Genomic DNA, 27301 nt, shown 5'->3' on the forward strand with positions numbered 1-27301 from the left:
ACCAAGCTTCCAGAGGCTAAGCAAGGATCAAGATCGGAAAAGTCCACAGATGTAACTCAGGAATCTATTTTCATCTCTATCAAATCTACTTTAGATATGGTCCCAACAGTTTTCAATCCAGTCCTTCAAACTTCACGGACCTTTTCAAACATGAACTTTCCCAAGCAGACCCCACCCAACAGTCTGACATTAACCATGGGCTTCTTGGAGTCTGCTTGGGTCTTCTCAACCACTCTCTTTTCTGAGGCATCAGGAACTTTAGAAACAGAGATCACAGCTACTTTTGATTTAGGAAGAACAATGACAGCATTAAGCTTTGAAACAAAAACACCTTCTCTCACTGTAAGTGAAGATGTGACCCAGAGCATTTCAATACCCTCAATAGCGGATTCTGTTTTTTCAGCTGACCAAATGCCACCACAATCAGTGGGTATAGAAGGCACAACTATGCAGGAAAACTTGGATCCCTCAGAACCTCAGGGTCCTGTAGAACTATCCCCTCTGTGGATGAACAATCTGAAGACCCACCAGCCTTGTTATCTCACCTCAGCAACCCATGTTATAGGCCAAAGTATTCACAGCACACAAAAGACTTCAGAAAAGGCCTTCAGTACTCAAAAGGAAAATGTGACATACCTCACAAGTCAGCACATTTCAAAGGTTTCTATTCAAGAAACCCAACTTTCTACACAAAGCAGTAACCATGACATGCAAAGCACGATAAATACTGAATGGATAACTACTCAATTTTCTGCCACCAGTGAGCTTTTGGAAATATCAAAAACGTTCAGTTCTACCACTGTTATGACTATGAAACCAGCGTCACTCAGTGGAACCCATTCTGAAGGTGTCTTCTTGGATGGATCTATCTATACAATATACACCTCAGACGTCCATCTGTCCAACACCCCACACCTCTCTTCTCTGAGTGCAACATCTAGAGAGCCAAAGGATTGTGCTCTCATCTCAAAGTTGTCATGGAGTCCTGACCTTTCAGTAGACCAAAGGTCATCTATTCAGCCGACAGCTTCATCCACAGTTTTCTTTGGTAAGATGAATCCCAGTTGTGTGTAGGATACTGAGATGGTCGCGATGATGATGTGATATTACTGACACTGCTATATGCTGTTCTTAGGGTAAACTTAATGTTGACACTCTCTACATGTTTGCAGGACTAACTAACAATCCTCCAAGAGTGATGGAACGTCTTCCTATTCTCCAGGCCATCATTGGATTCCCATTCCATTTCACAATACCATCCGGAACCTTCCAGGACCCAGAGGATGGTGGAGCAGGATCTCTCTCTCTGCAGCTTCTGTTTATCAATGGACCTCCTCCACCTGAGCAGTCTTGGTTATCACTGACTGGCGTGACACTGCATGGTATACCCCTGGAAGTAGACCTGAAGTTCTCTCCCCAGCATCTGGTGTTGGTTGCCACTGACCGGTATGGACTGTCCACGCAACTGCCGATCACACTGGAACTCAGTCGTTCCTCCATCGAGCCATGCTATAGCTTTAGCTTGATTACCAAGCGCAGCCTTTACTCTTTGCTCCTTCAGCGGAACAAGGTGGAGCTCCTACTGAAGAAGCTGTCTGAGTTTTTCAGTGATCCCAGTGGGAATCACCTTGCCCTCTTGTCCCTGGAGCCCGGATCCACAGTTGTTTCCTGGTACAACTTCACTTTGTGTCAGGAAAGCTACAAGTCTGACAGTCTTTGCCCAGAGACCCAGATTCAAAGTATGTGGGCAGCCATGAGCACAGTTGATGGACAGGTGAATCCTTCTTTTAACACAGCGATGCTTCCAGAATTCCCCATTCACAAAATAGGTCAGGTAATCTATAGGGGAAAATGCCTCCAAGTTACCTTACCTGATCCAAAAAGTTCTCCTGACACCTCTACAAAAACATTGACTCAAACACCTGCCCCTCCAACCACCACAAAGACCCTACCACCAGACAGATATTACTGGGTGGCTAGTGTTTTGACAGCACTGCTGGTGGTCTGCTGCTTGCTGCTATTGATCATCCTGGTATGGGCTCTGTTACGATTCTGTAAGGACCACTTCCGGGCACAGAGGACAACCCTTTGGCCTTCAGACGGTTTTATGGCTCCATACCCTTTGGATGTGAAGGCCTTGCAGCCAAGGAAGCCTCCACAGTTCCAACACGAGATGGCCCCACCACCCCTGAAGCTGTGGCTCAATCTTACTACAGCCCAGGATAAATCTGAAACGTATTGTGAAGGTCGAAGTATAGACACACATGGCAAAACATCTCATCAAAAAAACATCTTATCAATTTCCTCCACATTATCAGTTTCCACCACACTAGGCTCTGAAATGTGAATATGGGAATTTGCAATGCACTTCATTTTCTGAGGCTCAGCATAAAGCATGTATGTAAAATGTATAAAGCTTTAATGTAAAAAGTACAAACTGCAAACAAGCTGAAGCCAAACTGATTTATCTCAGGCAATTTACAGAGTTAGAACTAACAGAGGTAGTAATAAGACCCTTTGGTTCCTAGCCTCCAAATTTCCTTTGCAGTAAGTTGATGTATAAAACTTCTAACAATGGTTTGATACATTTCACCACTTACTAAATGTTAACGCATTCCATTGTTGCTTGTTATGAAATTGACACATCTCATTAGATATAAAAAGGTTTGTTACAATGTGACTTGTTTAGTTTACACTGGGGCATTTGCTGCAGATGATGTACATATTTTGATGAGGGCACTGAAAGACATTTGAAATGTAGTAATTTAATATAAATGTGGGCATATTTTTGTGTGGATTGTGCCTTTTCACAGCATGATACAGACTGGATTTGTTACATTATTTGGTTCAATATACTTATACAGAGATACAGTTACCGTTGTTATTCCTCCATGTGTTGGAATGAAAGGTTCAAATTATAATTTTAAGAATGAAACATTTCAAACATTTCATGTTCGAAAGGGGCTCATTCCTCTCGGGGGAGATGTAAAGGTAAAATGAACAAATGCGCAATTATGTTTATTCTTTCCCAAAAATCTTTAGGATTTTACAAACACATGGGTTAAAAAAGACAAATAAGACAAAAAAAATGCCTTGTCCTAAGACCGCTGCCATTTCCCCTGTATAGAAAAGTCTTTGTGAAGCACGTAGGGGTACCAGCCTGTCAGACATCACGCTAATGTGACGGCTCGTCGTGACATCACATCCTTTAGAGCAGCGACATCCTTCCTCAAGTGGTGTTGAAGATGTGGTGAGACTTCCACTCATGAGCTCCTGCACATCATCTAGTGGCTTTGCCATTCTCATGTGTATCCATTCTGAGGAGGCAAATCATAATACGCAGTGAGGAGACAAAATTTGTTGAGATTGTCAGATAACCTTGTCAAAAATTATAGTTAAACAAATTCTCAAGAAAATGTTGCCAACAGGTATGCACCAAGTAAGGTATGTTTCTTTTCTATTAATAAGCACGGACAAGGTGAATGGAATGTGTAGGGAAGACACTAACCCATTCTCATCCTTGAGATTCTGGTACAACTCAGCCTTATTGTTGACTGAGGTGATTCTCCCAGCAAACTCTTGGTGCTTCCTGGAGTTAGCCGTTGTGATCCTACTGGTCCACATAGAAAGTAGCGAGACAGGACCTAATCGATACAGGACAAGACGAGAAAATTAAATATATATCCACAAGGTTTTTTTTTATTGTATCAGTGGCAAGCAGGAAAAATATCATTAGCTCTACCTTTTGATTTCTCCGGCACCTGCACCTCCTCTGTAAGACGCGGCTTCTTGTTGAGTGGCTCTGGGGAGTCAGGGGAGTCCTTGATGATTTCTGACTCTGTCTGATCCTCTTTGTCTTGTGCCCACTTCAGTCTGGGAAAAAAAAAAAAAACACACCAGTTATTACAACAGGGAACACAAAGGCCATCCTGTGTTAAACGAACAGTCTCTCCAAATCCAGCTATTTAACCTCTGGGGCATCGAGTGCGATCATAACTGATATGTTAACGTGAGTGAGGGAAACAACAGCCCAATAAAACAAGGACAGGTGAGTATAATACAGGTTCCAGGGCTAGCATGGCAAGGACAGGTGAGTATAATACAGGTTCCAGGGCTAGCATGGCAAGGACAGGTGAGTATAATACACGGTTCCAGGGCTAGCACGGCAAGGACAGGTGAGTATAATACACGGTTCCAGGGCTAGCATGGCAAGGACAGGTGAGTATAATACACGGTTCCAGGGCTAGCATGGCAATTCATTCTGAAGAATGACGTAGGCTGGTAAATGCGAATCCTGCATGAATTCATATGAGCTTATTACAAATTCAATTGACTGGGAAAAGTGAACGGCTACACTCCACATTGAATCAGGCATGAAAACAATGCACTTGTGGAAGACTTCTTTTTCTCTTCCATTTTGCCCAAGGATCGTAGACACTGGAAAAACATACTGGTGCTGGTGCTTTGCATAAAGCATCTGCTGCATACAAGTAAGGGATAATGTATAGAACGCCGGTCATCATTGGGAAAATAAGTCCCAACAGGGCGAACCAGACCGGGTCTTGCTTCGCCCTGAAGGGACTTATTTTTCCAATACTGACCGCCTATCTATACATTATCCCGCTTATTATACGGCTACTTGCCAAAACGAAAAAATAAACTCCACGATGTCTCTTTACATTTATTATTTACTGTTTCGTTGTGGCTTTTGCTGAAAAACAAATACCTTGCAACACACGCTGAACTTGAATCAAACGTTCTTTAGAACACAGCTGATCAACCATCTGCCTTTACTTTCGTATGAAAATCCGTTGCCATTGACAGCGGTCATTATTTAGAGGTCCTTAGGCGAAAATAATGGCCGGTAGAACTTTGGGAAACCCGATTCAAGTCAATGGAGCGTTCTACTTGCATTGTAGAGGTCCTTAGGCGAAAATAATGACCGGTAGAACTTTGGGAAATCCCATTCAAGTCAATGGAGCGTTCTACTTGCATTGTGAAGAGCCGCATAATAAGTATGCATACAGTAAAGGCCAATTGTAGCTCCGCTAAGTAAAACGTTAATTAGTGAACTAATTAAAAGAAGGATCTGCTGATAACCCAGCTCCTGTCAATAAAGTGAGAGTTTTGTGAAACAGTTATGATAACAGTTCATTAGTCGTTCCCCACAACCCCCCCACACATTTTCCACACCGTGGGAAACATTAGCAATAGTAGTCAACAACACTGTATGGACAACATTGAAATACCCTGCTATGTAACACACCTATCCGAGTCCTGCCATGACTTCTCCTCATCCTTGCCGTTCTTCTCAGCTTTGTCCTCCTTGTCCTCTCTCTTCCTCCCTCGCTTCTTCCGGTCCTCCTCCTCGGCGGGCTTGCTGCGGCAGGCGCTGATGCACTCGAGGACGCGCTGGTGCCGCTCGCTGGTGTTCACGTGGGTCTTAACCAACGTCTCCAGCTCGTTCCACATGATGCGGTACTGCTCATCCCTGCAGGCATAAACAGTGTTTGTCTGTCAGTCCGCCACTGTAATGGTAATCGTGCGCTATGCTAATGCCAAACCAAACAAAGCAGCAGGTGTTAACAGTCTTAATTAGAAGAGGATGTGCCAAAAGGACAAATTCTGGAAATAAAGCTGAGCGTGTGTGTGTGTGCGCGCGCGCGCCTGTCTGTACAACTGCCAGGTCCTCCAAAAATATCTGTTGACATTTAAAACTTAAATTAAATTCTATTATTAAATCTAATTGAAATGCGTCTTTATGCAAATACAATGATGGTGCCTTTTGAGCCCAGGAAATAAATATGACCACAGGCACTTACCTCTTCGGCCCTTTGCCACGGGAGCCTACTGTAGAAATGGGCAATGGGTCATTCTTTCTTTCCATGTCCACTAGATTGTAGACAGTCTTTTGGCAAGTGAGCACATCCTCCTCTGTCAATGCCTCTTTCACAATGAGGTTAGCCAAGGGGACCACCTGCATGGCATACAGAACAGCTAATCAGCACTTGCTACACAAACCTAACACAGCTTCAGTTAATAGGCGCATTCAGACACAACAGTTCTAAGAACACAGTCCTACTAACTGGAGAGGCTACTCCTAGAACTCCACAGTTCCTTGGGCTTTTTTGTCTGTTTGCATTTGCACACAGTAGGAACTCTGAGATGACTTAACACACGTTAGTAGCCCAATTATTACATGAACATGAAGTAATAAATGCCTCTGCAACCTTCTTGTGCAGTTTTTATGTTACGCAAATTTTCAACAGAAGCTGAATTATTCTTACAGAGATTTTTTAAAAATGGCGCTTCTGCTGCCTTGGCCAAGTTGACATGCACATCAGTCATGGTTCCTACGCGCAGGGAAAAGACCCTACCCCAAGGTAGGTGCTCAAAGAGAGGGACTGTAGTCAGAGGAACTCAATAATCCCCAGTTCCATGCTGTCCGAATGTGCAAAAAAAAGGAACTGAAAAAGTCCCTACAGTACAAAAGGACCTTATGTGACATATTGGTCCACATGAAACAATTACAGTATCTACATCTTAACTGTACAATGGTGTAGTATCATTGTAGATGACAATGCTGATAAAAATGAAGGAAATATATTTAAGGAAACAATTTTTGTACCATTTTTTTTTCCTATTTCAAGGACCGTTGCCACAACAATGCTACCAGCGCTCTAAGACAAAATGATGGTCACTCACGGCCTGCATGTTGAAGATGGTGGTCTGGGAGATGATCATGGGCCAGTACCGCGTGTGCCGCTCCAACTGGGCTTTGGCTCTCTCCGACGGGGTCTTCCCCGCACTGTCCCTGCTCGAGGATTCTGGGAAGGGAGTCAGGCGGTTTTCCCTCATGAACTCCCCAAAGTCCTGTAAATCAGCAGACATTCATTACAGTGACAACTCCAAACACTGACGCAGTAAACAAGGAAATGGCTTTTAAGCAGAGCAAATGGAGTGGCAACACAAGACACCCAGAGCCCTCTTTAAATTTCACATGAGTGGATATCAGTGCAAGTTAAATGTCAGACTGGAACTCACTTCAGTTACCTCAAAGACAATCCCAACCCCAGAGTCTGTGTATGATTGCAAGACAATGTTCAAGACAAAAGCCCACTCTGACTTTGTACAGTATGAACGAGCACATTTCCTCCCAGTGGTCTCATCATCGAGAGCTGGTGGAGGTGAGGCTCACCGTGATGCGGTAATCCGTGACACGGCCGCCACAGCCCTCGCTAATGGACGGCGGGTCCTCCAGCGTGGAGCGCGTGCTGTTGAGCACATGTAGGAAGATCTCGCCACCATGGCTGCTCAGCATGTGGCTGATGACCTTTGACCCTGACTTGCGGGGCTGCTCGAGAAGCACAGAGCGACCTGGAAACCGTGGAGGATGACAAGACACGGCATGGCTGTGGTTAGTAAATATGCTTGTCCTGTTCTGCCCCGTCTCTCTCTGAGAGGTTTAGATTTCGTGGTGTTCAGAATGGAGACTGACCATTCAGGAGGAAGTTAGTTAAGCAGGATGAGGGACGACTGTTCACATCCACAGGTGACATCCGAAAGGCGCCCGTACAGTAATGCAATTCTACAAAAAACAAACAATGGCGGAGGATTACATCAGGACTTGGGGATGCACATTATTGGATTTCTGCTAATATTCAATATACCAACATTTGTAACTCATTTTGGCCAATTGCTGATGCCAATATATACAAATCTTTTTTATTTCCTTTAAGGGTCTCTCCAATTTCTATTACTGTGATGGCCTTGGTGTTACATATAAGGGGATAATTAATTTATTCACTGTCATTCATTCTACCCTGATTGTAAACTTTAACAAAAGTGGACATTCCCTCATGAAAAATAAAGTAATCATTGTAACATGAAGTATACATGTACGTAAAATATGCATATAGATGACATTTTCAACTAGAAATGTAGATCTCATCCTATTTGAACAGATTTGTATGATGCTTCCTCTGAAACCCAAATAGGTTGTGTCGATATAGTCTTGCTGATTCATCTGGCAGGAATATCTGCAGAAATGTTCATATCTGCCGATACCGATGTCGTACCGTTATTGTCCATCCCTATCAGAAATCAAAGATTAATCCTCAGGGAAAAGTTCACCCAAAGTGAACTTGATGAATACTGTAGAGTGCTGGTACTCACCTACGCTGTTGGTACGGGGCGTGCACCATTTTAGAGTGACCGTCTCCTTGAGCCCGCTGTCACGGCTGGTGCTTCCTGCCATGTGGAGGTCTCCTGTTGAATAGCAAACGGAGATTTGCCATTACGCTACACAGCTCTGCGTATGACTGCAAGGGCATTACCACTACCTCTCTCTAGGGCACCTTTACTGGTAAACTGCCGTTAAAAAAGGTAAAAAAAATAAATAAAAGTGTGCCGAATGTGGCTTACCACTTTTGATGAACTCTATGTGAGCGTCCCGATGGTGCAGAAGCTCCACGTCATAGTTGGCGGACGTGTTGGCATGCTGCTCCTCCTGCACAGCGACCAAAACAAATCAAACAACATCTGCCGTGCTATTCCCACTCGCACTCTGTGTGGCAAGGCACTGCTGCTTTCATGTTTGTCTGAGCTCAAGTGGCACAAAAGGGGCACTCTTCACCGATCTATACAGCAATGTGGCGGCCTCGACAGCATATGCTGGGGGACGCCTGGATGATACAGAGATCGGTGAGAGAGGCCAGTTGTGACCAACTTGGGACACTCTGAGACATAAAGGAAATGCACAATACGGAAGGAGAGGGGTGGACACTGGACAGGCAAAGAGCTGACCGCTAACAGACTACTGATGTCTGTGGAATCACAAGGCCTAAGACTATGTCACACTACTGCTGATGCAACAGCATGTACTTTGGGTTAGTAAGGCAGTTACCAAATGAGGATATTTTGGTATAAGTAAAGGCCTGAAACCTATTGGGCCAGAGAACTTAATGTAATATTTGCATTATAAACCAGTGCTTCCAATGCTACCAGTTTGCTGTGCATAATCAACAACATCTACAGCAGCTTTCTTAAGCTGACAATACATTTAAAAAAGGTAACCAACTCCCGGCTAAAGTTCCCTGTTCATTTCATTATTCATGTTAACACCAACTGTTTGGGGATATGTAAAACCCTGTTTGCAGAGTTTACATTCCTGAAGTTCAGTTTAATGTGTGATTCAATAACTCGGCTCAGAAATAAAGATGATGAGATAGATAGAGATGTCTGAGGGAGAACAAAGGGGTATTCACCACTAATCAACACTGCACAAACGATCAGACCACTGCAAGACACTACAAGTGAGGTTGTGACCAACCATCTCAAATAGGGAAGGTACTGAAGAGGTACAAGAAACATTGGGGGGGGGAGGGGGTCTTAATGGGACACGGTGGTGACTAAGAGGCATGTGAAGTTTCATCCAGCTCAGCATCATCACACTGATTAGGAAGTATATGTACACTTCTAAACTCAAACATTCTGACAAATGCTTGACTGGTGTTTCAAAGAGTTATGTCTCAGGCACATTTCAATCCCCACAGTGCTTGTTCATAGGAAAAGATCTGAACTATGATACCCTGATCTGGGTATATTTTTTTGGAGCACCCTTTCATTTTAACAAGACAATTGATAACAGCAAAGGTTTTAGTGTGTAGTAACGTCACAAGTTAATCCATTAGTATATTTCTATCTTTTATATTACTTCTTTGTGTTGCATTAGACAACAAAGAGCATTAGCGTTTGGCAACTGTAAGGCATTCAAATAGCTGATATTATAGACCTACCAGGCAGTGTTCCTTTATAACACAGACACTAGGACCACTAATAGTCCAACTGTATGGGCTCTGAGACACGTGTCTACCATTGACCTCTTAAAGAATCAACAGGAAGCTGTGGCAGAATGCTGAGGCAGGCTAAAGATTTACCACAACCAATGATGGCAATTAGTGCCTGATGGATGAACACAACAGTCAAAGCATACAGCCTGGAGGGAGACCTGTCATTCTGTGTTTAAGAGTACTGACCTGCTCACAAACATTTAATGTGGGCTAGCAAAACAGAAAATAGTGCATGAAAACAGCAGCCGTTTCAGAGTCAGCACAACATGTGACACACGTCGCACGCGCACACACACACACACACACACACACACACACACACTTACATACACACACACATACACAATGACTAACAATGAAGGCAACAAAATGAGTCAAATCAAACTGAATTCAAAGTGCATGAGAAAAGAGAGGTCACACAACAGAACGTCTGACAGTAACAAGCCGTGAACTCATGTCCAACCTAATGAGGTGAGAGTTTTAATGCATTACAGAGAGTTTGTAAATGCAATTGAAACTGAGGTGAGGTGAGCAGAAAGGCATTTGGGGCCTGATCAAGAATAGCTTGAGTGTCATGCAGAGGGAGGAGGAGGAGGAGGAGAAAAAGTGGTACCTTCATGGGGATGTTGGTGATGGTGGTGGAGGCGAGGTCAAAGTGGTGCTGGACGAGCATGTTGAGTTTGGAGGCCAGGTGCCGCCCAGCCCGCACACTGTGCACCTCACTGATCAACACCGACGAGATCTGCAGGTACAGAGACGAGTGTGAAGCGCCTCCAGAAATGACACCTTGTCTCACTACACCCTGGCAAGCACGCAAATGTTTTCCCAAAAGTGTTTACACTCTCCGTGGTGGACAGCCAGTAAAACATCCGATAAGGCATCCTGAAAAACTGTGCCCATGGTAATATGCAGTTTATATGAGATAATCTCTGCCACTCCATGGCCAGGTTTTTTTGTGGCTGAGACAGCTCATAGACCTGGTATAATTGCTAGGCCTACCTCCTTTTTTGACCGGTCTGAGACTAAGGTGTCATCTCCTTGAGGGTACACATGGACTAACACCAGCTCACACTGTTGGATGGGCATCAGTCTGAGGTAGACACATAACACAGCACTCTATAGCATCTTCATTTATTACTAGTGGTCGTCACATCGCTACGAAAAAGTACTTAAAAGGTAGGAGAAAATGGTGAAATTATTACTGCAGTGTCTAATAAGCCCATGAGGGCTGGGCACCATGGTGTTTGACACTTAAATAAACAAATCAATCAATCAATCAATCAATCAATCAATAAAAGGTAGGAGAAAATGCTCTGCGGTGATCATCGTAAAATAAACTGCACCAACAACAAGCCTCCCGAACTGACCTGTCAGATCCAGCTGCCAGCTTGTTCTGCTCCTGTATGGTCTCCTGCACACAGTCCTCCAGCATCCGCACATGTGTATCACTAAGATAAAAAAGACACAAGTAAGAGCATTGCAAAGATTAGGGAGAGAAAGGTTTTTTCACAGTATAAAGTTGCCACGTAATGATGGCACATCGCTGACCTCTTGGCATTGGTCAGGCATATAATGCGACCTCTGTTGGCCACCCTTTCAGCTGTTTCCATGAGAGTCGTCCGTGACTCATGCTGGTACTCTGTGATGCTGCACAAGGACTCCACTGCGGCTACCAGGCCATGAAGGATGCTGCAACACTCTGGGTCCTCCTGAGGGTTAGGTGGCCCTACAGCTGCCAGTGCAGACATCAGCTACAACAGAGGAAATTGTATTACTAACAGGACACTGGTAGCTAGCACTGAACTCCTAAAATGGCTAACTAAGTCATCTGCCCTCGGATTTCTGTTCAGTGTTTACCTCGTGAGTGCTCTGCTCCTCTTGTCTCCAGGTGTTTAGACTGTGAAATTCAGAGTCACTCACAATATAGTTCACCTGCAAAATATGGCATGACAGTAACAACTATGTCAGCAACGGGAGATAGTAAGGCTGCAACAATTAATAGATTTTTGGTAAACTATTAAATTAATCGACAACTATTTTGATTATTGTAGATCAGTTAATCTAAATGGCAATGGCAATCTAAAGACAACATAAAATGAAAAACTCACCAGCTTCCCAGCGGGATAAACATCATAGAGAATCCGACAGTATTCCATGGAACACTCCACAGCACAGGTCCACAGGGATTTGGAGATAGGGGCCAGGGGGATCACACCCTGGCCTCGGCTCTTGGTCAGGATGTCACACTCCACCTGCTGCCTGCTGGACTCTGCCATGTAAGGGCAGTGGTCCACCACAAACACTGTCTTGTGGGAGACTGAGAACATCTTCATCCTGGCACCCCTGCAGCTTGTAGTCTAAGCAAGAAGGGAGAAGATGTGCTGTGGGAGTGTCATTTGCTTGTTATGAGGCCCTGTCATGGACTTCGTGATTGACAGCTCAGAAGAAAAATAAATACAGGCAAAGTATGGCTCAGGACCTTGAAAAACTGATACAAATAATCCCTCTACAGACTTTAAGTCCATATCTTAATAATAGGTGAGTCTAGAAAACTACAGGAAGAAAGAGTCTCTCATTAGATGTCTCAGTCTGATTGGAACTACTTTGTGCAAGGTGTCACTTAAGCTAGCTAGCTCATTAGAAAGCTGATTTCATATAACATTTTAAGTAACGTAAGCTTTACAGAGTACTTTGCACGCAATTAAGAATATGGTAAGATAAGACAGATAAGTAACCTACGTTTACACCAAACAGACTCTGATGTAGATGATTATTGCACTGTTTCATCTACCCATACCAGCTACACATCAAAGTTAATAAAAATGTTGCTAACGCTAGGTAGCCGGGGTCAAGTACATAAACTAACGTTAACGTGTCCGCCGCACGGTAAACTAAAGAGAATTTGCTCGCACATACACAAGCGTTAGCAAAATTACCTCTCAATATTACGTTATCAAAATATAATGATCGCTATAAGGATTACACAAATCTTGTTAAAGAACTATTTAATTACACGATGCAAGCAACTCGCTACTGTACCTGATCTTCGCACTAAATTCTGATGCAGGGAAAGATGCTTCATGTACCTCGGTTAGCTTCAGCTAACCAGCCAATGGGCTAGCTAGCAATGTTAGACATTTCCATCGATCGTTGGAAACAAGTTCGTGCCGTTTTTATTTTGCAGTTTTCAGTTGTTTGACCTGCACAAAAGTGTTTTCTCTGAGAAAAGGTCAAAAAGATGGGTGCATTTGAGTGTTGCGTTCAACGCAGATTCCTACCTTAATGGCTAGCTAGCTAACTCACTCACTTTTCTTACCACACTGGGGTGGATTCTGACGGAGGATGTCTTTGTTGGAACATGTGTCCATCACTAAAATAGCGCCGTACGTAAACAAATGGCCAAATACATTGGGCTACTTTGCCAAGGAGCTTTGGATTGTGAAATAGCCTGCCATTACCTGCGACAACACCTAACCTACACAAACAGCTGCAGCAGCAACAGAAGTAATAAGGATTAGGCTATTTACTTAACATTGACAGACACGACTAACCACAATAAATCTAAACAACCTAACTTCAGTTTATATTTTTTGAAATTATAAATTATGTATGAAAATTTACCTGATCTGTTTTTGCAAAAAAAAATGTGTTGTTTATTTATTAGGGACAATGCTCATTAATCAACAGACAAGTTACTTGCTGTAAACAAGCCAGAGTTAGCTACAAGTGCTATAGTTTCCATTTGTTGTTCCTAGCCAGATCTAGGCGCCCTAAAATACAGCAGCAATTTTAAAATATATAATTGCATCTTAGGATAGCTAGTGACAATAACATTATTATTATTAATAATAATAATAATAATAATAATAATAATAATAATAATAATGCATATTGTGTATCGTTATTTCTACCATTATTAGCAATAATTACCATGGGCCATTATGGCGTATGGTTTGGCCATGCAAGAATGAAGTTTTGCAGCGTTTCCAAAACTATAGACCTACATATAACGGAATAAACATGTTGGCTAAATGCACAACTGAATGTGTTAACTTAATGTGCTATTATAACATTGATAGGCAACGTGTATTACAGTTAAAAAAGTTAAAATTAAATCAATTAAATTAGGCCCTAATAGATAGATAGACAGACAGATAGGCCTAGTTGGACTTCAAAGGATTTCTTGCCGATTCCGCCACTGTGGAAAAAAAATGTAGGCTAAAGCCTCTCCAATGATAACATAACCAAGAGTACTAAATTGCAACGTCCATGGACAATGTAGTTCTCTTTGCTGTATGGAATCATATTACAGAGAATGCGATGAGGAGCAGACTACAGTGACTTGTTTTTGGGGGCGGTCACCACATGTAGGCTGGTGCGTTACTGAAGTTACTGAAGTGGGGGAAAATCGGCCACACCTACAGGGTTTCCTTTCTCATGTCTTGGCTTGAACTGACATGCCGATGATGCCATTTCAGTCAAAATAGTGGCACAATAGGCCTAAACAATTTGTAGAATGAATGTATTTGTAGAACTTTAACATTTTGCGATCGCATGCGCTACAGCCTATAGCCTTTCGGGATTTTTACCTCGTTCTGACTTGCGAAAATGAGTCAAGAAGAGGACAATATTTCTGATATGGACTTGGAGAAAGATCTTGAGGGAGGGACGGAGATGGGCTTGTTAGATGAAGTTGGTGAGTAACAATAACTGGTTTAAATCTGATGATTGTGGTTAGTTCAAAATTGTTTCATTAGGCTATAGCCTATAGGCTATTCGCGATTAACTTGTGATCTGGTAGGCACTAATTAAAATGGTAGTAATCTACCTATGACAGGAGAGCATCACATGGTCCAATTTAGTCACTTTTTGATGCATGACACCAGTAGGCGAAACGATTATTTCATGTTGCAATAGGCTCAAACTTTTCCTATGCGCACTTTTGGAATATTTTACAGGCCTTTCCAGATTGCTAAATCGGCTAGACTTAATTGGTGTCGTTTTTCTTTTTCTTCTTCTTCTTTCTCAGCCGACCGACAGCTTTACGTCTTTCAAAAGTAATGTTGTTCCTTATTTAGGCGTAGGCCTACCTTTTCATATTCGGCATCGGCAGTCAGAGACCTAGTTTATAGGTTATGCTGTTCACTGTAAATCTGTAAAGCAATTCTGCACTGATTCTGTTTTTGCCGATTCGAAGAGATTAGACCTATTAACTAGAAAATGTAATTTCGAGGAAATTATAGTGCATGAAAATATAAACATAGCCTACATATTAACATAAAATGCAAAACAAACTTTTATTTGGAAACAGTTGGCAGGAGTCATAGTTGATAACAACTGACAGTTGAAATGTCTAAACAGTTAAATAGTTGAGTAGTTTAAATAGTTAAATTATTTAATAGTGAATTATTGTAGTGAGGACATTTATTTTGAAACAGTTGTTATAGGATACAATAGGAACAGAATCTGTAGTCTTAATAGAGCCAGATTGTATGCTTAAAGCCTGAGACAGAGTATATAGTTTAAAAGTTGAATTTAGATAGTGTAATGGATGTTGATAGACAGAAAGTTGAATGGATGTTGATAGGCAGATTGTTTAATGGATGTTGGTGGATAGTTTAATGGGTGGATGAGTGAATGATTTGAAGAGGATGAATGGATAGAAAGTTGGATGGAATGTGCCTTATATCCTTGTAGAATGGAGAGACACAGAGAGAGTTAGCCTAGTTAAGCAGAAAGCAGTTGATATATAAGGCACATTCCATCCGTTTAACTGGCCCTTTGATGGGTCCTAGTAGTGAGCAGCTGGAAGTTGATACAGGTGCAAATCAAGTTAATTAGCCCATTGTGATGTCATCAGCCCATGTTAATGTCAATGGGGAAAAATAAGCTTGTTTTTTTATTAATATCTCAAAAAGTATAAAGTTTACAAAAGTGAAAAATACATTCCCCACGTGTCCTTTTCAAGACCTACATTACAAAGTTTGACGAAGTTTCTACGTTAAACGGTTAAAGCTGAATTAGATGCAGAAATTTGGTGGGAAGAATAAGAAGAAGAAGAAGAAGAAGAAGACTTCGGATAACAGAACAGTGCATTTTCATGCACTGTAACTAGGTTATACCATAGGCGTTTGAATTATGGATGGTGTTTACCAGTGCAGCCTTTGACTTAATGCATTTGCATTAGAAGAATACTACGTTGTGGTTAAACCAGTCCGATGTCTCTGTTGTTTTGCTGTATCCTGTACAGGCATGCACTGCCATTGAAGTGTGTGGCTACTTTTATAGCACTTACGAGGGCGTTGCTATGGGGTTGTTTTCCAAACAAAATAGCAGCATCTGATTCGAGTTAAATTTGACCATAAGGCCATCCTCTTTGGGCTGCCTGCCTGTGTTTGTTTTTCATGCCTATGTATAACATTGTTGTACAATAATGTCACAAAGTTTGAAAGTGTTCTAGGATAACATGGTTGTTCAGCCTAATTCTATAGCACTTTGTAAGCCTGCGTTTAAGGTCACCACTGTCATGTTTAAAATAAACAGAAAAGAGGTTAAAACTGTTTAAAATTATTTTGCATTTGCAGTTTATTCAGAGAACTATCTGCCATCATACAGATCTCAAGGAGAAACAGTGTCTAAATTGGAACAGGTCAGTCTTCAAGTCTCCAATGTCTTGGTCTTATAATTTGCTTTTAAAAATGAGGCAAAGAAAGAAGTAGGCTACTCAGTTTAATCCATGGGTTGTTTTGACTTTAAGTTGATCCATGTAAAATGTCTGCAAAGCTTGTGTAGGCCTACATGGAAAGAACTTGGGTGGGTCAGTATTTCCCAGAGTGAACTCATCGCTCTGTTTTCCACATAAGCCAGGGATTTCAGTTTTGTAGGACTCGATGTTAGAACACCAGACATTCTGCTCTGTCCTGAAAGATGATGGATGAGGACTATGAGTTTGACGAGGCTGATTTTCCTGACATCACTGAGTTTTCTCCCCAGGCGGAATTTAACCAACACCCGGACTCCCTTTTTTTTAACGATGGCAAGAGGCGCATTGACTTTGTTTTGGTGTATGAGAATGAGAGCAAGAAGGATGTTGATAAAAAGCACACCTTCCAGCGGCGCAAAGTAAGTGTTCAGAGTGTGACCACAGAGCAATGAATGTGATGGTTTAATGTATAGCTGAGAAGTATGTACAATAAAATCAATACATGTGGGTTGTTTTGAGAGAGGATGTTTGTGTGCACATTGTATCATTGTATAATAAATTAGGACTGAGAATGTTACTGGTAAACTTAAGGAGGAAACACTGTTAAAAAATGATGTCACTCATATTTCCTGTCATCCTTGATGTTAGATGTTTAAGCGAGTTTATGGGTTCAGTTTATGTTTTTGTGGAAAATATCTTTTGGTTTCTAATTAAGTTCAGATGTGTTGTGTAAATGCTATGTGTTATGAAATAAGCAGACATGTAGGAGAGTAAAGAAATAAATCCTCTCCGTGTTGAAATGTTCCCACCACCCTTGCTAGATCTCTGCAAAGATCTTTCACAACAGATGTTCTGAGATGCAACCAGACAGCTGACAGCCTTTAATTACAAGACTGGATGCATTAGTGGCTGTTCATGCAAGCTGTGATCAATTACAGTTACCTTTCTATTGTTCTGAAAGGGTTATAGATATTGGTGTATGACCAGGTTGGCATTTTGTGAACAGGATGTGGCTATCCAGTTTTAGTGCGTGCCACTGTCATGCAGTACTGAGTTTCATTTTCACTTCATCATTGCTCAAATCTCTCTCTCTCTCTTTCTCCTTTTCTCTCTCTCTCTCTCTCTCTCTGGGTTTTATCCCCTGGTAACTCTGCAGCAAAGGAGAGAGTATTTTGAAGACAGTCTGATGAAGAGGGGGATGGAGTTAGAGGCAACTCCATCTGTGAGTGAATCAGATTGTGGTTATGCTTGTGAGGCACCACCACTGGCCTGACTGTTATCTGATTTTTTTAAAGCAACAAAAGACAACAATCATGGTTTTTATAACATCCTCATAGTTTGAAAAGCCTATGACAGTTTTAAGTACCGGTAGTTGAAAAGTCAAGCATAATGATTACAAGCACAATGATATTACTACAAATTAAATAAACACAGTTCCCAATTGTTTAGTAAATAGCCAATGATGTTTTGACAGAAATTTTTGTAATTCCTTTTTTTTTTTTTTGCCTTTTTCTTCTACATGTTTCTTTTAGGTAGTAGACGATAAACTCCTCTTTGTGAAGGTCCACATGCCTTGGGATGTGCTATGTACATATGCTGAAGTCCTCCACATCAAACTGCCTATTCAGGCTAATGAAATGGCTTCTAAACCCTCACCATTCAACTGCTTAACAAAGTACTTCTACCCAAGTGAGAATGTCATTGCCAAGGAGACAGAGTACTTCACAGCTCCCTTTGAAAAGAATAGGTTGGAGTATTTCTATATCAAAGACAAGGATCAGTTCTTCACGCCTGCCATGAGAAGCAGAATGGTTGGTGCACTGACATCATGCTAATTATATGTTATGTGTAATGTCTGAAATGCCACTATGCACTCTTGCAAAAACATTGCATGACATTCTTTCTAGTACTCCAAACCGGCAATGCCACTTGCACTGTTGGACTGCAGTGTTGGTGGATGGGAGATTGTGTTTTTAGTAAGGGAACTCTAAAACAAAGAATAACAATGTAATTCCTGATAGAACTCTGCTTCGGATTACAATTAGACATGAATTGCACAACTGAATGTTTGTCAACGATGCAGTCTGTCCTCTCATTTTCAGGCATACTATATTCTCTGTCGGGCCCCATATGAAGACAGGGGTCACGTGAAGAAGTTTGGCATCACTAAGCTGCTGGATGGAGGCGTGTACAAGGCTGCCTACCCGCTCCATGACGTAAGAACAATAGGTTGGATCATTGGGTTGTGTCGTTGGGTTGTTGCATTGTGTCGTTGAGTTGTTGGGTTGTGTCGTTGCTGGAATCCTGTGGTTTCACAACTTTGCACTGACCCCATGGGAATAGTCCAGCAGAGGAATGGTCCCACGCCTTACAAACAGACTGGGTCATGCCTTGGTCTTCTGGTCTGGGTGAATGATGGCAATTTTTTTTTAATTAAGCATTGCCATTTTATACTCAGGTTAAGTTAAGTTAAGCACCAAATGTTTTTTCCCCAACAATTAAACTACAAAGTATTCCTTTAACTCATAATATTAATCAGTTATCTGTCATACATAAGCTATACTGTAGCATTTGTCGATGCTTCATGCACATGGAATTCGTTTGTTGGAAATGACATAAAACGAAGAGGTCAAGAGGAAAACAAGCTGCATTGTAGGACCAAGCTTATCCAAGAGTATCCAAGCTTACTCTTTTCCTCTCTAATTGCATAATGACTCTCAAGAGACTTAGCTGTAACAATGACAATCCCCTGTTTCCTGCCCCACCTGGTGTTGGGTGGGCTATAGAGTCTTAGGATGGGGCAGGAAGTTCCAGCTTTCGTGGAACCACATGTTACCAAAACACTAACTCACAGGAGGACTGATTCACAGCTTGGAGAGAGATAAGCCCCTTCATGCTAAGCCTGTGTGTATCCTTGTCCATTCACAGTGCAGATTCAATGCCAAATCCGAAGAGGATGGATGTTCCAATGAAAGGTATCTGCTGTATACTGAGTGGGCCCATCCAAAAAGCTTCTACAAGATGCAGCCCCTGGACCTCATCAGGTGTGTGTGTGTATGTGTGCGTGCGTGCGTTCGTGCGTGCGTGCGTGTATGCGTGTGTGTGTGTGTGTGTGAGAGAGAGAGAGAGAGATCAATACATGCCACAATTAATGGCCCAATTAAAAACAATTTTCTCTGTATAGGAAATATTATGGAGAGAAAATTGCTATTTACTTTGCCTGGCTGGGATTCTACACAATTATGCTGACACTGGCTGCCATTGTGGGCCTCTGCTGTTTCATCTTTGGCTATAATACCCGGGAAAGCAGCACGTGGAGGTAATATATGGTTCTTAACCAGTCTATGAGGTAATATACGGTTCTTAACCAGTCTATGAGTTAATCAATAAACTGACATTTAGTTTTCCACATGAACAGTTTTTATGTGACTTCCTCAGTGCTATAGTCAGTGAACGGTGTTACTTTGTAAACTTAGTCAAGTGTAGCTCATTTGTGTACACTGTATGAAAGCATGCAAATACAGGCACCCGTGGACAAACTGTGAGAGTGAGACATGGTTATTACTGTACAGTGTACACACAATTCCCTACAACCACAAATGTGAATCTTGTCATTTACATTGATTTGCCCGTTAAGTGTACATCATCAAAACTTCTACATTTCATACTAGTAGCAGCATTTACTACCTGCAGCTCAGAGCAGCATAGTGTTAGTGTCTGTTGGTTTTCACCGTATGAAAATATATTGGTTATTGGACTCCTCACTTTGACAGCAAAGAGGTGTGTGACCCAGAGATTGGGGGAAAGATCTTCATGTGCCCTCGATGTGATAAGGACTGTTCTTACTGGCGGCTCAACAGCACATGTGAGACCTCTAAAGTGAGTAACACTCTCTCTCCTGGACACAAGTGCACTACAAGTGTGTTTATAGACCTCGAGCAAAACATTGATTTCAGCCCTTCAGTATTCCAACTGCTCTATTCTGCTCTCACAATGCAAGAACCTTGCTTTCACAAAGCACACAAAACATATCTCTATGCATGTCTTGTTCCATGGACTCTTCTTTGCTTCTTTAGGATCTTTGTATATTTGACAATTATGGGACATTGGTGTTTGCTGTATTCATGGCAATTTGGGGTGAGTAATGTTCTATAATTAGTGAAGAGGTATGAAAACGTATCATTCACCTATAATTTTTTCATGCAGTTAGGATGTATGACGTTTTTTTCCAGTTCAGTGCAAAAGCATTCTAGTTTAGTGCCTGGTTTTCCTCAGTGACACTGTTTCTGGAGTTCTGGAAGCGCTATCAGGCGGAGCTGGAGTACGAGTGGGACACGGTGGAGTTCCTGGAGCAGGAGGAGCAGCCAAGGCCGGAGTATGAGGCCAAATGCATTTACAGCAGGACGAGTCCAGTCACTGGGGTATGCTCGAGTGGAGAATCAACAGGGCCAGTCTGAAAGCCTGTAGTGCTTTTTTGACCAGATGTTATTATCTTTTGTACTCATTCACAGTCAGTAAAGTCTTTCAGAGTTTGGACAAGTGAATTTACCACTACAAAGAGACATACAAGTCTAGATGTGATAGGTATTCTCATGTGTTAGAAATACCTTAGAAAGCTATCTTCCATCCAGAATGCTATACTACGGCAGTAAATTGTTTTGAAACTATGAACAGTTGTCAGGAATATTATTTTTCCTCAGGTGTGACTAGGTGTGGTTCTCATTTACTAGAATAAAACTTCAGTCCAATTAAAGGCACATCAACCAACATTGGTGCTGCCTCAAGAAGTTCAACTTCACTGATCTGTATTGCATTGTTCGTCTACTATGACATACAGTATACCTCCCAACATTTCCCTGTAATATAATAATAGAGGTTTCTAGACTTTAGAGTTCATGACTTTTCAAGATACTCATTTGCTTGGGTCTGACTCTGTACAAGTTCCCCATTGTATTTTGCACCTCTTGAAAGTTAATAGTTACCAAAAAAAAGAAAATGATGATTAATGACTTTGTTTCAGAATGAAGAGAAAGTGCCTTACACTGCCTGTGGGAGGTGTGTGAGACTGACGTGCGGAATTGGGACTGTTCTGTTCTGGGTAATAAATCAATTATTCACATCTGTTATGTTTATAGGGACAGCAGTAAACCAAAAATGTTCATAGTCGTAATAAGATGGGGCAGCCGTGGCCCACTGGTTAGCACTCTGGACTTGTAACCGGAGGGTTGCCGGTTCGAGCCCCAACCAGTGGGCCACGGCTGAAGTGCCCTTGAGCAAGGCACCTAACCCCTCACTGCTCCCCGAGCGCCGCTGTTAAAGCAGGCAGCTCACTGCGCCGTGGATCATTCCAAACTTAGTCACATTATGTAGACATTTACACATTAATTGAACATTGAAATATTGGAAGATATTTCTTTGCAGCATTATGTGACGCATACAGAGGGTTGCCTTGTAGCTTAATGTGAACTTGAGTTATTCGGACTATGGTCTGTAACATGTAAACAGGAATATGACTGGAATATTCTATAAGCGGCTCAAGTAAGCATCATGATTGACATATTGTTGCTGTCAGTGTAAATGTAGTCACTGTTGCCATTCTGTGTCAGTGTAGATTAGCTCTACCTTTGCTTATTTTACATAGTATATTTTATCCTTCATACTGTTATAACTATTCAAGTATATTACAACTCACACATAATAAGTCTGTTTCTACAGTACTCTATTAGATATTTATTAATTCTAGCCATTAGATGGCATTTTATCAGCAAATTACAATTTTTCAAGAAGAATAAAATGTAATGTTTATTACAGTCCCTCTAATAATGTTCTTTTTTTCTGACCCGCGATGACAGATATTTCTCATCATAGCATCGGTGGTGGCTGTGATTATCTACCGGCTTGCCGTCTTCTTTAGCTTCTCTAGAAGGCTCCGTGAAGACATCAAAGGACTGGAGCCTTTCAAAGAGTATGTGACGCCACAGATGGCAACCACCGTCACGGCATCAATCATCAACTTCATCATCATCATGATCCTCAACAACCTCTATGAAAAGGTTGCCATCTGGATAACCGACTTTGGTGGGTATAAAAGTTTGTTTGCTAGTTTGTTAGATGCCAGTAGATCATATCAGACTGAAGCAGATGATGTCTGCGTGAAGTGCATGGACACGCTTTCAGAAGCGGAGGCCAATGAGATGGAGTGCGTTCATTAAGGTTGAGTCTGCACTCTGACTGCCATACCAATGAGTCTGGCTTTTTGCCGTTGCAGTCAAGCTGCCGGGTTGCTAAACTGAGGCTGGGTGGGGTGACTGCTCTTTCACTTTGCTACAGTCCGTTAAGGGTCAGCAGTGTATCACTTGTCACAACATAATCTGATGCTGATGATAATCTGGTCTTTTACAGAAGAGGAAATGAACAGTGCATGACATCTTTTTTCAGCATAAATACAGACTTCCTCTTCAGTTATTGCACTTCTTAAGTTGATATTTCGGAATAAAGTTAAAATTAAAGTTGTATGGTGTTCAGCAAACACTTTTAACCCAAAGTGACACAGACTCGCAACAGCGGGGTTGGAAATCCAACCCTGGTCAGTTGATTGACAGACGATGACGTTATCGCTGCTCCAGCACGTCCACATAGTAATGTTTGGCATCATTAGAAGTCCTATGGTTAGCACTATATAATGAAGATACCTGTAATATACATTTAATAACCCATTTAATAACCATGCCTGTAACCCAGTATTCAAAATATTCAATTTGTGTGCCACTTCAGAGCTGCCAAGGACAAAGACAGACTATGAGAACAGCCTGACACTGAAGATGTTCCTCTTCCAGTTTGTCAACTACTATTCCTCCTGTATCTACATTGCCTTTTTCAAGGGCAAAGTGGTGGGCTACCCAGGAGAGCCTGTGTACTGGTTGGGCTTATATCGGAATGAAGAGGTAAGAAATAAAAGAAATAACACCAACGTTAGTCAGAACACCAAGTTCCTATTTGCCCATCGTATGAAAAGATTTAATTGTCCAGTGGATTCTTTGACATAGGCATGTCACAAAATGTTCAGCTACTAATTAGCCATTATTCTGGCTGATTAACTAATTGTCTTTCCTCGTTAGTGTGATCCTGGAGGATGTCTTATTGAACTGACCACCCAGCTCAGTGTCATTATGGGAGGCAAGGCCATCTGGAACAACATACAGGAAGTTCTGCTTCCGTGAGTGTCTGGAGTTTACTGTCCAGAGATTGCCACACACTCACCACATCTCCCACACAGGCTGTCACAAGCGTACCCACCTCAGCCATCTGTGCTTTCAGAGTCTAGTCTGGTCTCTTTTCTGTGTATGGAACATATTCAAACATTCAGACATATACTGCTTTAACTTTTATTTAAAGAAGGAATGCAGAGTTTTTGTTTGCAACATCTATGAGACTTGCCTGACATGATTGCCTTCATGCATCATTAAAATTAATGTGAAGATGTTATGAAATATGCTCCCTATAAAAACATATTGAAAAATGCACAAAAATGGCAAAACCCTACATGTTTTGGCTTTAAGCATTATGTATAGTCATAGTTTATCTTAGAAAATGTATGAAACGTCACATGAAAATGATGAGAGCCACATGTTAATTTTTTCCTCAGGTGGGTAAAAAATGTTATTTTCCGTTACTGCAATAAAGTGAAGTCAGAGAAGATAATCCCTCGGTGGGAGCAGGATTACCAGCTGCAGCCGCTGGGAAAGCTGGGCCTGTTCTACGAGTACCTGGAAATGGGTGAGACATTAACTACATACACCAAAGAAAGGCAAATAAAAGTGGACAAGCATAATCTCTATTGCCTAATGGTGTAATAGTTTAGATTTCACTACCACAGTCAAGGCAGGCACCATCATGAATGTCTAACAATGTTGTCAAGAAAAAATACCATAGAACTTGAATTTGATCTTCATACTCCAAACTGTAAATAATGTTTTCTGTTATTTTATCACCCTTTTTGTTTTTGCCCAGTAATCCAGTTTGGTTTTGTGACACTCTTCGTGGCCTCCTTCCCTTTGGCGCCTCTTCTGGCCCTGGTGAACAACCTGCTTGAGATCCGTGTGGATGCATGGAAGATGACTACGCAGTGCCGTCGGATTGTCCCCGAAAAGGCCCAGGATATTGGAGCGTGGCAACCAATTCTTCAGGGTGTTGCTATCTTGGCTGTAGCAACCAATGTGAGCTCTCTGACAGTATACCAAACCACATAAATGCATGTAACACTGATTATCTACAACAAGTAGAAATTGAAAATGTAAACAACCACAACCCTCTACCTTTGAATATGTAAATAGTCAAAGTAACCACTGAATGTCACTATTATATATCTGATGGAAGATGGGAATCTACCAAATCTAATTAATAAATTGGCTATTTATGTCTTTATAGGCTGCCATAATAGCTTTCACATCCGACATGATTCCACGTCTGGTGTATTACTGGTCCTTTTCTGTGTCACCATACACGGAGATCACCAGCAACTCCATGGCAGGCTACATCAACAACACACTCTCCATTTTTAACATCAGTGATTTCTCAAACATAAGCAGACCTCTTGAAGATATCATTCCTTACTGGTTTAACAACAGCACCATCTGCAGGTAATGAACATATAGCAACAGACATGACATTTTTGTGGACTAGACTAGTTTGACTTTATTTACCTTTTTCATTTTCCCTGAAAAGTGTGATTAAGACAATAACTAGTTTGTTTGTTTTGTATGTGTGTGTGTGTGTGTGTGTGTGTGTGTTTGTGTGTGTGTGTGCTATATGACATGTACAAATAAATCTCTTTCATTTTAGGTATCGAGATTTCAGATACCCACCAGGTCACCCAAAACAGTATGACCATAACATGTACTATTGGCATGTCATAGCTGCCAAACTAGCTTTCATCATAGTTGTTGAGGTTAGAGACCTTAATGTTCGTTGTCATTTCTCTGTGTGTTTAATGCTTGGTCATTCTGACTTCTTGGAACATTTTTGTAATGTTTGCTCGCCTTTTTTTCCTCCTCAGCACATTGTATACCTCACCAAATTTATTCTATCCTATACCATCCCTGATGTCCCCTACAAGGTCAAGGAGCAAATCAAGCGAGAGAAATACCTGACTCAGGTGCTCCTCCACGAGGTCAACCTTAAGCTGGTCACCAATAAAGTGAAGCCCCTCATGGATGAACTCGTATGTGATTTGGAGGGTGAGGACATAGACCTGCACTTATAAGCCTCTCTGAGTAACGGAGTATTTCACGAACCAAGTGGAGGTTCTGTCTACATTAGCAAGCGCTTTCCTGCACTGACAGTGGGATTCATTCCTGTGGAAATGTGGTATTACCCAGAGAGTCGATCAGTTTACCTGTGGTACGATTGTTAAGATTGGGTAGCACTAACTCAGGTTATCCAGAAATAAAATACAATGCATTTTTTTTTAGAAAACAGGAAAATAATCCTGCAACACAAAAACTATGGCACAAAATAATATAGGGCCAAATTTGAGTATTTGTAAAAACACTGTGGCAGTTAGGTCATTGATAGATGAATTAATGTGAGCCACTGTATTATATATTTTTAAAAATTACTCTAGATTTTGTATGTGTTGATATTTTTTTATAAAATTCAGTTGACAGTAATTCCTTGCACATAATTAAGATTGTGGCTAGAATACATGCCAAAATGAACAGAAGAAACACTTGCTTTTCAGTGTTAAAAATGAGGTTTACATTGGTCACTGTTTTCAAAACATGGTCATGCATGTAAACAATAACTGTTCTTTTGCCTGACACATTGTTTCCAATATCAGTCTGTTACTTATACTTTGGAATCTTAATCCTACACACAAACACACCTCCATAGCTATGTGTGTGCTGAACATGTTGTGGGTCAGTGAGTTTTTAACAAATTGCTGGAGTTGAGGTATCTCTAGATGTGTCCATGAGCCAGATAATCCATAGAGTTCAGTAATCATTTTTGATTATAAACTGTGATCCCCACAGATGCCTTGATGAAAGATGTTCTTATTGTTATGCGAATGGCTTTTTCATGGCTTTTATAATGCAGTGTGCCTTAATATTCCCTGTTTGTGCAATCCATATGTCTATAACCTGCCACTCTACAGTATGCTGGCTGTAGGCCCAGGCCTTCTGATGTTGAATGTTATGTATTTTACACTAGAAATAAATAAATCAAGAGTTTACACATATTAATAGCCTGTGCACATTATGTAGTTCTCTTTCTCTCTCTCTTTCTCTCTATCTCTCTCTCTCTCTCTCTCTCAGAATTGTTATAGCCTTGTGTACATGTATGGCGATTGGCAGTCGTTTTTTATGTGTGTGTGTGAGTGTGTGTATGTATGTGTAGTATGTACTGTATGTATGTATGTTTGTATAAGTAGAGAGGAGAAGTAGTAGCCTATGCAGAGGTGGGCACAAATACATCAAAAACTATTTTGTTACAAACTACAAATACTGGCTCATAAAATATAATAAAATAAAATACAAAATACTGATGTGAAAAATGTATTTAATTAAAATACAAGTAATTAGTCATTTGAAAATACAAACATATCCACACAATAATCATGGTATACCAACTTTTTAAAAAGAAACTACAAGGCATATTATTGAGAACCTATCCCCAAGAGACAAGAAATACTATTTTCTGATTGGCTGGCAGAGGGCTATTTATTCTGTAGGCCTACATTGGGGCTCCT

At 41.3% G+C, this 27301-nt stretch overlaps 2 protein-coding genes across 6 annotated transcripts; one reads left to right on the forward strand and one right to left on the reverse strand.

The window, feature by feature from the left end:
• Positions 1-2402: 2402 nt before the first annotated feature.
• ints13 (integrator complex subunit 13) lies at positions 2403-13186 on the reverse strand. 5 transcript variants are annotated; one of them, XM_076296419.1, is made up of 18 exons: positions 12938-13186; positions 11960-12208; positions 11709-11783; positions 11400-11602; positions 11219-11299; positions 10851-10941; positions 10465-10593; positions 8425-8509; positions 8176-8268; positions 8079-8093; positions 7499-7588; positions 7199-7377; positions 6706-6873; positions 5823-5977; positions 5267-5491; positions 3743-3873; positions 3509-3644; positions 2403-3317 (listed from the first exon to the last, which is right to left on the reverse strand). In XM_076296419.1, the coding sequence occupies exons 2-18, from the start codon at positions 12182-12184 to the stop codon at positions 3281-3283; spliced, it is 2118 nt and encodes a 705-aa protein (XP_076152534.1). In that variant the 5' UTR covers positions 12185-12208; positions 12938-13186; the 3' UTR covers positions 2403-3280. The 5 variants fall into 5 exon arrangements, with proteins under 5 accessions (XP_076152534.1, XP_076152535.1, XP_076152532.1 ...); XM_076296420.1 differs by having other exon boundaries at positions 11960-12232; XM_076296417.1 differs by having other exon boundaries at positions 12891-13186.
• Positions 13187-14261: 1075 nt separating this feature from the next.
• Positions 14262-26791, forward strand: ano6 (anoctamin 6). Its single transcript, XM_076296416.1, has 20 exons — positions 14262-14547; positions 16436-16500; positions 16845-16973; positions 17711-17776; positions 18087-18365; positions 18657-18770; positions 19483-19598; positions 19739-19873; positions 20328-20433; positions 20631-20691; positions 20830-20975; positions 21575-21652; positions 22407-22632; positions 23329-23498; positions 23673-23770; positions 24200-24330; positions 24565-24770; positions 24982-25193; positions 25396-25501; positions 25610-26791. The coding sequence occupies exons 1-20, from the start codon at positions 14460-14462 to the stop codon at positions 25814-25816; spliced, it is 2739 nt and encodes a 912-aa protein (XP_076152531.1). The 5' UTR covers positions 14262-14459; the 3' UTR covers positions 25817-26791.
• Positions 26792-27301: the final 510 nt, after the last annotated feature.

Source organism: Alosa pseudoharengus, unplaced genomic scaffold (assembly GCF_046254945.1).
Source record: "Alosa pseudoharengus isolate Yale_2024_CS ecotype anadromous, Long Island Sound unplaced genomic scaffold, YU_APseudo_1.1 YU_APseudo_1.1_scf_20, whole genome shotgun sequence".
NCBI lineage: Eukaryota > Metazoa > Chordata > Actinopteri > Clupeiformes > Clupeidae > Alosa > Alosa pseudoharengus.